General features: G+C 41.0%; 1 protein-coding gene across 1 annotated transcript in view; it reads left to right on the plus strand.

Moving 5' to 3' along the window:
* Nucleotides 1-14,118, plus strand: part of adgrl3.1 (adhesion G protein-coupled receptor L3.1) — a 174,270-nt gene that overhangs the window by 113,521 nt on the left and 46,631 nt on the right. Inside the window, exons 10-11 of the mRNA XM_089005759.1 lie at nucleotides 1,004-1,189; nucleotides 3,460-3,498. Of these exons, the coding sequence (XP_088861885.1) occupies nucleotides 1,004-1,189; nucleotides 3,460-3,498 (225 nt within the window). The remainder of the gene's footprint in view (nucleotides 1-1,003; nucleotides 1,190-3,459; nucleotides 3,499-14,118) is intronic.

Below are 14,118 nucleotides of genomic sequence, written 5' to 3' on the forward strand. Positions count from 1 at the left end.
TTTCATTAACTGGTACATGTAAAATCATAAATCTAGTTTGGTTCTTAACAATGTATTTGTGGCCTATGGGTTTTGAACACGTAAGTGATCACAACTCCCAGAAACATTTTTTTTGTATGTGAAAGCAAAGATGCGTACATCACTCTTGGATCACTTGTGCCATATGGAAGCTTGCAGGCAGATGCTTGTCAGTGAAGATTTGCCTTATCATTTGCAATAAACTCAACGTCTGTGGTTAAAATGGAGTGTCATAACAGAACATTGACGTGACTTGTTATTGGGATGAGACGTGACAGATTCTAAGAGTAGGAAATCTCTAGCAGACAAAAAGAAAACCCTCCATAAATGTATTAAATATTAATTCATTCACTGCCAGATGATGTTCAAATACGTGTCCACTGCAGTGCCAGGGTTTTTGTCATTGTCACTTGAATTCCAGGAACCACAGAATATTGAGTTTTAGGACTATATTAAACATTGAATGCAGCGTAACAAACCTTAGACTCTTCTTTCGTCAAAAAAAAAAAACGTTATTTTGAAGCATTGAAAGTGGGGGCGCCTGTACAAAAGGTAACCTCATGGGAGGGAAAAACATGACCAGAGGTCTGACCGAAGCTTCAACTGCACCCCCCCGCTCCCCCTCAAGAAAAAACAAATCCCGAACAAATTTAGGAATGGCGCTCCATGTTATTTTCAATTCCCGAATAAATGGCAGTGAATGAGTTAATAACTACATGTATCTATCGGATTCTACTGTATGTGTAATTGTTTGTCATTGTTTAAATACAAATACAGTAATATACTGTATTCCATGAATAATAGATATTTTTTTTCTACAAAATCCCCTTTCAGAATTCCTCTCCTTCCCTCTCCTCCACTTTGCTCTCAACTTCCCCTGCAACATTTTCTCCTTGCTGCAACTCCCATTGTCGTCTACAACCACATTCATCAATGCTTAAAACCCTCCCCTGACCCCCCTTCGTATTCTTGTGTTTGTATCCAGCTCCGGTCAGGCGAGACGGCAGCCATCGTGGCCAGGGAACTGGCAGAGCAGACCAAAGGGCTCCTGCGTCCTGGCGACGTGCCTTCCACTGTGCGGGCTATGGCCCAGCTGGTGGAGCTCCTCGACGTCCAGCTCAGGAACCTTACCCCTGGGGGCAAGGACAGCGCCGCCCGCAGTCTCACCAAGGTACTGAATTGTCTCAGTTGCAAACAAAGTAACAGAAAATAATTACAAATGTGAAAATTGTGGAAACATAAAATAAAAATGCCTTCCAAACTAAAAAAAAATACATTACTAATTATTTTCAGATGCCAGCTTCTGGTCTAAATTAATCGAAACTGCACTCTCAATCCAAATCAGGACCTCTATTTAAAATGCCACCATTACAGTTCCAATTACTATATTTTCTGTACTAAGAGTATAAGGCGCATTTTCAATGAATGTCTTATTTTGAAACCGTTTTCATATATTGGTTGCACCTCATAATAAGGCGCATAAAATAGAAGCTAATCAGATCAGAATCAGAAAGCTTTTAATAGTCCCACAATGGGGGGATTTGCAATCTACAGCAGCAAAATTGAAAGGGGTGGGGTGGGATGAAAAGCTAAAAAATAAGTATTATATCTTCTTCTTGTTTTCCTTCCGGCTTTTCCCGTCAGGGGTCGCCACAGCGAATCAGTCCTCCATCTTCAGAGGTTTGATTCACATTTTTGTTTTGGCCAGGTATTCTATTCATAATAGAAATGTAGGAAGACTGAAATGTATAATGGCTGCGATTGCATTATGCACCCACTAGCTGAACTACACTAAAGGGAATACAATACAATACAATACAATACAATACAATACAATACAGGTTTATTTATATAGCACCTTCCGAACCACTGCAGCTGCAACAAAGTGCTTTACGGAATATTGAGAAAATAAATACTATATTCAAGGAATTTGAATATTTATGTAAATAAAAGATGCACTATTGAGGAAATTGGATTATTGTCGGAAAATATGTAATCACTTGTTACTGTTACTAATTAATTTCAAAAATGACTTTTTTTCAGCTGCACAAAGATGCATACTATATACAAAATAAACGATTGTACGGTCACTGTGGAGTTGCATAGGTGAAAACTCAAAATTGCGTATGCAGAGGATCTGTTTATCGGTGGTGAACAAAGAGGAATTTAGTTATGTAGTTTGTTCGTGTAGGCATTCATTAAAGTGAGCCAAGTCATTGGGGACTCGCTGACTGGCTGCCTTGGCTGCCTAATTGACTGGCTGACTCATTTAATGGGAAACTGTTCCTTGATTGTCTTTGCTGAGGTCAACAGTGATAGGACAACTTTGGGACCGAGACTGACAGCTGCTGCCAACTCTTATATACTCACTTTTTTCTTTTTTAACCACTTTCTGAGTCATTGGGCCTGCACCTATTTACACTATCCCAATTTGCCTTTCTGTCTCACTGCAACCTGTGCCCTTTCTCCTCACTGATTTGAAATCAACACATCAAAGCTTTTGCGTAAGTGGAGTCCATTAATATGTAATTTTACTGTTGACCAAAAGGCTAACGAGAGGTGGAATTTGTAGAGAAGTATTGCTCACTGTAAGTGGAAAATGGGTGCTTCTGATCTCATTAATGACCCAAATACATAATTAAATCATTGTGTGTTAAAATGATGACCATTCTTGTTTGAGTGGATTACAATACAAAGCTATAAAAGCCTTCAAGGGTAGATGTAGAAAATGAATGGAAGAATCTGCGCTTGTAAAAAAAATAAAAATAAAAAATTAACGCGTACATCACCGCTTATGCTTTGACATTTTGATAAAATAAAAACACACTAGATTTCAAAATGATTCAACTAGTCAGTGTTTGCTTCAGCATATCGAAACATTAAATCCTCGTCGATGAAAAGGTTTCTTCAGCCGTCAAGTGTACTTATTTGAAGTACACTCCGAAGAGCTTCGTCAGCGAACTAAAGTTGTGCTGTTAACTCTGGCCCTCTATATATCCCTAATGGACAGAGGTGGCAGTGCCAGACGTTTGCTCTATTAAATTATGGCTTTAATTCCACAGATCAATGTGTCTTGTTCTAAACCTTGCGTGTCTTCATGAACCATGCTGCTATAAAACCTTTTTTACACCAAAATATGACTTTGACAGTTTTAATTGAAAATAAATGCTATATTTTGCACATGCCTTGTCTCTACGACTGAGGTCACAATCAGTGGCAGTTGGGAAACAAATCGGAATAAGAGAAATGAGGGTGTGAGGGTGATACATTGAAAACAAAGGTGAGTAAGAAGAATAAAGATCAATTTCCAGTCCCCGAAGTCACTTTGAGTGATGTTAATATCACACTTTACCCAAGTGTGTGTGTCTCTGCTCAGGCCGGGTCCGTGTGTGTGAGACGGAGGTGTTACATCGCTAACAGTTGAATTGTTTGAATTTACAGCTTCAGAAGAGAGAGAGGTCCTGCAGGTTTTTCACACAGGTATTTCCACTTCCCGGTATCCGTTGATTGCTTTGCCACACCCCGCTTCATGTGTGTGTGCGCGTGCGTATTGTTTTTTTTTTTTTTTTTTTCCCCACGTTCATGTCCGTATGTAATTTATCAAAAAAGCCTGCGTGTGATGTCACACATTTGCGATGTGCTATGTTGGTACATAGTAGTCTGCGGCAGAGATGTTCTAATTTGATTTGAAACCCTTTGAGGGGGGGGGGGGTCATTCAACTACATCCCCCGCCGTAATTATAACAAATCCTCAACATCAATCACCTGAATCCGCAAGTGTTGGATGAGCATATTTTCATCTCCTCAAAGGGTTTGCTTTGTTTGTCTTCATTTCCATTTTCTTTCTATCATTTGCAATAAGCAGTACAGATAAGAGACCATGATCAATATCAATAGAAGCGCATCTATTTTGCAAGACCGAGTGCTGGGTTGCAAACGGACTGCCCTGGAAGCAAAATGACTCGCTATCCATCTCCATTCATTGAAATGTCTCCGCTGCCACTGCCGCATCAGAGAAAGTGAAGTGGAATGATGGATAGTTTGTTGCACAGTGGTTCTTGATCACGGTCTTGTTCTTTTGCAATCATATCCAACGTGTGTCTGGTTGGCTCAGTGTTCATGGCTTCTTTGTCCTTGTCGCTCTGTGCATTGTGGTTCATGTTGCAACCTTGAACGCATCATGTATCTGAAACATGGTTTTTTCACGTCAAGTGTACATCTTAACAAGAGATGGAAAAAAACATTGAGTTCCTCTACAAAATCAGCCATTTCATCTTTTTATGAATTGAGTAAACATGTTTTTTTGTGTATGTGTTGGGTCTGTGGTTTCAGGTCTTGAGGCATTGTAATGTAACATCAATTAAATCAGAAATTGGTAATTTGGGGGAAAAATATTTGAATATTTTATTGAAATAATTGAAGTCAAACATTGTTACACACCCTCTTACACAGGTGCCAAAGTTAAGTCCCGGGGGCCAATTCTGGCCCGCCACATCATTTTATTTGGCCTACGAAAGCAAATCAATCATGTCAAGTGCTATTATGCTTGCTCAAGTCCGAACCAAAATTTGAAATTGTCCCATGTAAATCACAATAACAGTCATTATTTTTTACTTTAAATTTCAAAACTAGTTATTCATCAATTTGTTGTGCGCTCTTTATGAAATATGTAGAGGATATGAAACATTTGAATGGCTTCTCCAAACTCATCATGACCCCCGAGAAGAAACTGTCACGACAATGTGGCTCATGGGAAAAAAAATGAGTTTGACGCCCATTTGTGATGTTATTTGTTGCTCCTCTCTTCAAGATCCAGTTGCTTTTACACTTGTTTTCAAATTACAACCCACATCAGTAAACATGTCCCCATTGAATTTGTGGACCTGTTTTACTCATTTACTGCCAGATAATATGCAAAAATGTGTTCCCTCCGGTGCCAAGGATTTTGTCATTTTCACTCAAATTGCAGCACAAACAGAATATTGAGTATTAGGACTACATAAACATTCAATACAATGTGTTTCAACCTTACACTCTCTTCTTTCAGCAGAAAAAAAGTTATATGGGTATGGAGTTATCTGAGCTTGAAATGGGGGCGGCTGTACAAAAGACAATACATACTGTACATATTGATTTATATAGTGCTTTAACAACAGCTGAAGCTGTAACAAAGCGCTAACATGGACAAAAAGGTAAACGCTGCCCCTCGTTGAAGGGAAAAAACATTCCCAGAGGTTTGACCAGCACTTTATCAGCACCTAGGCAAGAAAAAAACAAGACCCAAACAAATTCGGGAAAGGCGCTCCATATCACACTTCTCAATTCCTGAATCAATTTGGGAATGGCAGCGAATGATTTAATAGAGATTGGAATTTCCCCCCCAAAAGAAGCACTCATTGATATGTCACTAAACAAAAATTCAAAACACAATTTCTCAGTTAACCCCGAGTTTTATTTGGAAATGCTCACATAAATTAATGTAGTTATCGTCATTCTCCTCCATTTTTTTGTGCTTAGTACGTCTCGATCTTGCCCTATTTTCTTTTCCTGAAGCCGTAGTTATATTTGCAACTCTCAGCGTGACTGATTTCAGCAAAACACTATTACCGCATTCTGAAGCGGCACACCGACCACTCCAATGGGAAGCAAAGCGAGACGAGTACATCCAGGCTACGCTGGTAGTGTGCCGTTACAAGAACCAATCGATAACCACCAAGAAAGTAGAGTGCAAATTGGCCAAATGTCTTCTTCGTAATCCTCCTCACAAAACAAAGAAAGCAGAACTTCATTGGAAGACATAATAACCCAAAGACAAGGGAATGCAGCACCTACCACGTCTGTGTGCAGCGTCTCATTTTTTTCTTTGCTCTCACGCACGCATTCATACGCACGCTTGATGGGATAGCTCTTTTTCTCCTGATGCAGGCTGTTTTTTTCCCAACGTCCCCCCCGTTTGCAAAAACTAGCCACGTCAGCACCAGTCAGCAATGTCACATCATAGTCCGCCGCTTATAACGATATGCATGCTGACACACACGCACGTCGCCAACGTAGAAATAAAAACTCCCCGACAATCTTACACTGTCACATCACAACGACGTGCCATTTTTATTTATTTTTTTGATGCATTCCCTTCCATCTTTGACATCGCCAGTACATCGGTTCTGCACCTTCGGACATCTAGTGTCACAACATTACATCACACACACCTTCTGCGTTGTAGGGGAGGAGAAAGCGAGGGGGGGGGGGTGGTGGAAGTGATCGATTATATAATTAGCCCCTGTAATGCAAAACAAAATTATAGCAGCAGTCCCCCACTCTGCCAGATAGAAATGTGCGTGATTAGGGATGTGGTGTGTTGCTGCCCTCTCCTCGTTAATTATCTGCAGCACTAATTGTCAAGTGAGGAGAGCGTGCAGGAGGTTTGGGTTCTTAATAGAGATGAAAAATAATTGAATTCTCTCTCTCTCTCTCTCTCTCTCTCTCTCTCTCTCTCTCTCTCTCTCTCTCTCTCTCTCTCTCTCTCTCTCTCTCTCTCTCTCTCTCTCTCTCTCTCTCTCTCTCTCTCTCTCTCTCTCTCTCTCTCTCTCTCTCTCTCTCTCTCTCTCTCTCTCTCTCTCTCTCTCTCTCTCTCTCTCTCTCTCTCTCTCTCTCTCTCTCTCTCTCTCTCTCACACACACACAGAGTCCGTTTGGGGAACAGGGGACTCGTTTCATGTATACTAAATTGGCAATTTAATCATGATGAAGTTGGTTATTTGAAGAGGCTTTGATACTGCAGGCTGGTTGATGGAGGGAGGGAGCGTGTGCAAGGTACACTGTATTTATGGGAGTGACAGAGAGGGAAAGAGAGTCAGAGTGATAGAAATTAAACAGGAATACAAATGGGCATTTTACTCCTGTTCTTTGAAGGCCCACAGGGGAATCAATGGATTGAATGATGATTATTTTTTGAAGGCGCACAACTTGATGGATGTGTGTAAAAATACAACATGACAAATTCCCAAGGAGGTAAATAATCTATGACTCGAACATGACATGAAGACACACAGCAGTGCTGTTTTGAAATGCGTTCTCCGACCAACAGGAAGCAGCTAAAGGAGGGGTCGGGAACATTTTTGACTATGAGTGCCATAAAAGTAAAAAAAAAAAATAGAAATGTTTTTCAGTGAGAGCAGCATGCACGCACACACACAAAACACGCACGCACACACACGCGAACACACAAGCACGCGCGGCCACTTTTCAACAAAATGTCACAATGTATTATTTAAACTAACTTTGTGATAGTACTCATCTTCAACATGAATAGTTTTCCGTTCCTCATGATTGGTAAAAATCCAGCCAAACAAACGAATGTCAACTCGCCGGGTCCATATGCGAAGTTACTGCTAGCTAGCCTGGACACGACTCATTCGCTTTCGCACTTGCTTTTTGCTGTCTCTTGCAGAAGTATATTCATGCTAACATTAGCATGGGGCTTGTCAAAGTGCCACTGACATTCGACTGTTTCATCGATGGTATTATTTCATTGCAAATTAGAATCAGAACTTTTTCTCTCCACAAAGGCGAATCCTTCAGTCCATTTAACCTGAAGTGTGCGATACTGGGCATTTTTTTTTACTCGTCGGGCATATTTGAAAGGTCTGTTTACCTGTTTCAACATTAACGGCCAGTATCATCCAATCAAAATTGCGCTTTCCGCCAACTGCAGCCCAAACAGGAAATGAACATGAAAGCGAGAATATGTATTTTGTTTTATCGGCGAGCCAGACACAATCATGAGAATAGCCATATATGGCTCGCGAGCCATAGGTTCCTGACCCCTGAGCTAAAACAAAGCATTTCTCCATTGTGAGATTATCTTATTTTAGCTTTAAAATGTTCCATTTCCTGTTTCTAATCAGGCCATATATTCCAGCTCGCTCATCACTTGGCGAGAAAGCTGAGTGAGCAGGCTGTCAAAGGCATGGATTAGTCAAGTACAGTAAAGTCTCGTTATATCGATATTCTCGGGAGTCGGAAAAAATATCGATATAACCGGACTATCGATATATCCGATCCTGCGGCATGTAAATTTTCTCCTTGCGTTCATAGAAATAGTATCGTAATAAGCAGTACTATCGATATAACCGATATCGATATAACGAGACTTTACTGTAGTTAGTACGTCGTCTTCACAGTACATAGGTCCCGAGTTCAATTTCAGCTCCCGTGTGGAGTTTACATGTTCTCCCTGTGCTTGTGTGGGTTTTTTTCCGGGTTCTGCGATTTCCTCCCACATTCCAAAAAATGCATGGCAGGCTGATTGAACACTTCAAATTGGTCCTACGGGGATGTGTAAATATGAGTGTGAATGGTTGTTTGTCTCTGTGTGCACTGGGATTGGCTGGCAACCAATTCAGGGTGTCCCCTGCCTTGCGCCCAAAAACTGGCTGTGCCCCCCTCCCCCGCTACGGCTCTGGTGAAGATTAAGCAGATCAGAAAATTAATGAATGAATGATTTTGCCATTCCAAAAGCAGATGGTGATATGGATTTGAATTAGTTGAGGCTGAGTCAACATCACCTCTGCTGGTTGCAGCCAAGATGTGATGAATCAACAATCAATTTCATGGCATTGTCAGAACTTTCAAGGATTAGCTAATACACCAATCAGTTCGAGTGTCGCTCCTTGCGTACAGAAACAGAAATGGATTTGATCAGACAAAAAAAAAGAAAAAACGGACAGTGAGGAGACAGCGTTGCTCAATGACAATGTCTAATGTGCCCTCTATTTATGGATGGCGGGTCAGAACATGACATGCTGTGAATGTGAAGCCTGATTTAACTCTAAACTCGTTCTGTCAGGAAGGACAGAAGAGAAGTCCAACAACAAATGACAGAAAATCCTGCTTCTCTGACAAAAACATTCTCAAAAATCATGCACTTTCTTCAAGTGCAGTCAAGCGAAATAGAAAAGTATTTTTTTTTTTCATCCACTTTTATATCCGAATGCTGTCAGTTTAGAAGTGTGCCTCTCCGTGCGCCGGCGTACACACTGGCCCTCCACGCACGAGCGCCCATGCGTGTGCACGTGTGGTACTCGCGTAGCTGCGAGAAGTAGAACAGGCCGCCTCTCGTCTGTTTTGCCGCTCTTGTTTACGCTGGATTACCCCAACGCTTCAAAGGAATTCACTTCTGCCCCATTTACTGGTGTGCGCGTGTGTGTTTGTGTGTGTGTGTATACATGTGCATCTTTGTTATGTACATACAGCCGATTCTGCAGAGTGAGTAACCCCTAAAAAAGGGCCATAATTGTATCCGTTGAGTCGACAGATTTGAGTAGATGTCACCAAAGGCACCTGTGCTTTAAGGCGCGCACACACACACACACACACACACACACACACACACACGCACACACACACACACACACGCACACACACACACGCACACACACACACACGTACATATATCAACTTTTAGGATGTGTAGCTGTCTGGACCTCAAGGAAATCACAACCTTTTTTTTTTCTTCAGATACCGGTTCTTCTCCTCTGCAGATGTAATCTCAGCACCGGAGAATTACATTTCAATGGGGGAAAAAATATGGAATAGAAAATGCAAGATAATCAAAAGTTCAATGAAAAGCTTTTGAGAAGTTTAATGAGAGTTATATGGGAGGGTTGGTGTCAGTTGGTGGCTATCCGAAACACATCAAAGTACAGCATGAGGGAATGAAAAATGGAGCCTGCACTGAGAATAGTCTCAGCAAGTGGAGCAGAATGATGCACTGCAATGCTTCTCGTCTCAAAACCCCCCACGTGTGCGCTTGTATACACACACACACACACACGCACACGCACGCACACACACACACACACACACACACACACACACACACACACACACACACACACACACACACACACAAAACCACATCTCATCCATTTGTAAACTTGCATATTAAACAAAAAGGCACCCACACTCTGTTCCTCAGCTCTTATCATTTGTGTTTGCTGTCAGATGTAATTCTCAATACGCCAAAGAAAGCACAAAAAAGGAAGAAAAAAAATGTATGCATCATCTCTCAACAGCTAGAAAATTGTGTACGAGCCCAGTGCGCCCCTGTGTGTGAGTGGATGAAGAAATAATTGGCTGACATGATCATAAGACGTTATTGACATCCTGCTACACACAATGAAAACGTATTCCCAGGAAAATGGTGACCTTTGATCGGCTAAGAAGAAATTCTTGATGAATGAAGAACGTTTATGAATCCCCGTTGGACAATTTTGTGGGAAATTCTACCAACTCCCAGTCAGGGCCTTCCAATCATTTTGACAAACAGTAAGCTAGACTTTAGGCTTACGACTGATTTGTCTTTTTAAAGAGTTCAATCATCAAATCTCTGTATTCAACTCATTCACTGCCATTCCCAAATTTATTCAGGAATTGAAAATATGACGTTGAGTGCCATTCCCAAATTTGTTCGGGTTTTGTTTCTTTCTTGTTTGGGTGGCTCTGGCAATGATTTTCCTTTCCATAAGGGAGCACCATTTCTCTTTTTTTCCATGTTAGCTCTTTGTTCCAGCTACAGTTGTTGTTAAAGCGCTATAAAAAGCAATATGTATGTACAAACGCTCCCCAATTTACGAACAAGATTCGTTCCAAATGGTCGTTCGTAAGGTGAATTCATTCGTAAGTTGCTTTACTGCTATATTTTGCATGGAATGTATATTTAAAGGACAACCGAGACCCGAGACCGGACTCAGTAGGACGCATCTTTTTAGGTCACCCTCCCGAATAAGGAGATGTTTATGTAGTCCTAAAACTCAATATTCTGTGGGTCCTGGAATTCGAGTGACAATGACAAAAACCCTGGAGCTGGAGTGGGCATATTTTTGCACATGTCTGGCAGTGAAAGAGTTAAAATGATTTTTTTGTTAACAGTATTCAAGGAGCAGCAAAAGGAATTGAATATGTTTCCAGAATTCAAGAAGGGATGTTTGAAAAATGGTACCCCATCACACCTCTTCAAATGTTTTTTTTTTTTGCGTTGTGATGTACAGGATAGTTGCTTTGTTCTTGTGTTGCCGCATATGTCAGTTACAGTAGAGGTGATATATTGAAAGGAATGATTGGAAAGGTTGAATCAAAGGCGTGGATATGAGATTTGATTCAGCATGTTTGTTGCAAATTGATTTTTGACCTTGAGGATTCATTTTGAAACTCAGGGTCAGTCCCCTACAATAGATGGGCAATTATCAAACAACTTTATGTCCACCTTGTTCAAGAACACACACATGAAATTGCCTTCTTTTTTGCAGGGGCTGGGGGTGTCGTTTTTGGGATTTTTTTTGAGGGGTGGCTGACAACATTGACAAGATACATGATAATTAAAATTCGTATTTCATTCTGACGTGCCTACCAGGAGTTTTGTTGGAGCTTGATGTTGACAAAAGAGAATTGTTTTTGCGTGTGTACGCATTCATATCATACCCAACTTCCACTTGTTTGCCGAATCACTGGTTTAATTAGTTTGGTTTACAAGCAGCCATCCCTCAACTCATGCAACATGCATCACAGCTAATTAGCTGCGAGCTGGAGCGCAGCATTACACTATAATTTTAGCATCCCAGATTTAAAATGTGATTATACCGAGGATTATTTGCCACCCTCAATAAACTGAATAACATGTATGAAAGTTGTCACTTTCACCTCGACCAAATTGGTACTACCCATTTATAATATAAAAGCCAATTTAACTCATTCACTGCCAGACATGTGTCCACTCCAGTGCCAGGGTTTTTGTCATTGTCACTCGAATTCCAGGATCCACAGAATATTGAGTTTTAGGACTAAATAAACGTTAAAAGCAGCAGAAGAAACCTGAGACGCTCTTCTTTCATCAGGAAAAAAAAGAGTTAATTCCTAAATTTTATGGGTCTGGTGTTATATGCGCTTGAAATTAGGGTGGCTGTCCAAAATACAATGCAATACACACATATGGGTTTATATAGCACTTTAACAACAGCTGAACCTGGAACAAAGCGCTAACATGGAAAAAGGGAAATTTTGCCCCCTTGAGGAAGGGAAAAAAATTGCCAGAGGTCTGGCCAGCATTTTATATGCACCCTAGCAAAAAAAAAAAAAAAAAAAAACGAACAAATTCATGAATGGTGCTCTGCATCATATTTTTAATTCCTGAATAAATGTGTGAATGGCAGTGAATGAGTTAAAAAATGGTGGGGATTTTTTGTTGTTGTTTGTTTTTGACCTCAAATTTCCTTTGTTTGAATCAGCAAAGCATCTTAAAGGACAACCGACGTCTCCGGACAAGTTGCGTCCATAATTTGTAAAATGGCTTCAAATTACTTCTACTGAGCGTATTTTAGGACCCACGCTGAATATTCCGGAAGTCTTGTTTTTGAGTTGGTGACAAGTCCTCACCCTACGTCACTGAAGGAACGCCCCTGACCGAAAAAAGTACACATTGTAGCAGTCCTTCCATCACGTCAATGCATTTGGCTGTACTTGGCTGGTCTGAAAACTTCATGTAGCACCAAAAAAGAGGCAGATGAAGGCGACAAAGCTACATGTAAGGAATTAATCAGCCTCTGGAAACGGGCTGATTAATTCCTTACACGGCTTTGTTCCTTTTTTGTGTGTGACATTTCCCACCCCTGATGCCTCAAAATGACACAGAATAAATTCTTTAATCGATTGCAAACATGTATGCTTTCTTCTTCAGAAATATTTGAATCATATTCATAACTGGATGAGTAACAAGAAAGCATATTCTCCGAATCTGAAGCCATTGTTTTGATTCTCCAGCAAAGCAAGACGTCTTGGGGTGGGACAACGAACGAGGGGGCGGGACCTTCTGAAACTGGCCACTTCCGGGTTCAATTTGAAATAGTTTTTGGACACTTGGTATTTTGCCTTTGACTAAAAATATCATACTGCGTGTTTTGGGTATTTTACATGCTATAAAAGTTTTTATCTGATCAGTCAGTCAGTCAGTTAAGAAACTATAAAGTGACGTCGGTTGTCCTTTAAAGGTAACAGCTAAGCATCTACAGAATATTGGCGCACATGAAACTGAGCATATGGCGCTCATCCAAATCAGATTGTTTTGCCTTGTTGCAAGCATTCACTCAACTTAGTACCATTTATTTTTGTGTCCACTGCGCTCCCCTTTTCAAATCACCAATAAACTGACATAATTCCCTGCGCTCTCCCAATTCGGCCATTCCTCCCTGGAGAGCCCTCATGCTCGTATAAGGCCACCTGCTCTCCTCCGGCTTCCTTCTTGCGAGGCGGCAAAAGAGTGAGACGCAAGTGAGCAATGGCAGGACGTTTGCAGAGAGGTTGCTTTACAAGTCGAGAGTGAGAAATACAGGGGAAAAAAATTGAGAGGCAGATGGGAGGGTGCGATGTATGCCCATGATAGCACCTGTATTCGCTCTTCTCCATTTCCCAGAGGGCGCCTGTCACCGTGGAAGCACTGGACTGTTTTATCGCTTTCCCCTGACTCCATTCGTGTCTCTTCCCCCTCTGCTGCCCACCCCTTTCTTTTTGCTCTCCCAGAGTCTTTTAAAATGTGTCTGAAATTGAAGAGATGTGAATTCTTAAAATGATTGAAGGAATGGGCTGGAGACAAAACAAGTATTGTTTCAGAAGGGTTATTTCGTGTCCTTTCCTTCCATTTCCTCGACTAATGCTTTTGAACTCAAAGCTATTATGCATCGAGGAATATGACCCAGTAGACAATCGCAAACAGCTTTTCTTCTCCAAACCGTCCAGCAGTGCAAAAATAGCAGCGTTTGTTTCGAAACATTAAAGATATCCCTGCATGAAGCCGCAATCAGCTCATTAGCTGGATTTGATTTTCAAAACAAACAGATAAAGGATGTTTAATGGGGCTTTCACACTGGCAAATTTTGGAGAGTCTAATGTTTCTAACGCTGGACTGAATGTTTATGTAGTCCTAAAACTCAATATTCTGTGGGTCTTGGAATTCGAGTGAGAATGACAAAAATCCCGGCACTGAAGTGGACATATGTTTGCACAAGTCTGGCAGTGAATGAGTTAATAGTACTCTGGTTGAGCATTGGGT

Source organism: Hippocampus bargibanti, linkage group LG10 (assembly GCF_051943395.1).
Source record: "Hippocampus bargibanti isolate YZ-2025 linkage group LG10, ASM5194339v1, whole genome shotgun sequence".
Taxonomy (NCBI): domain Eukaryota; kingdom Metazoa; phylum Chordata; class Actinopteri; order Syngnathiformes; family Syngnathidae; genus Hippocampus; species Hippocampus bargibanti.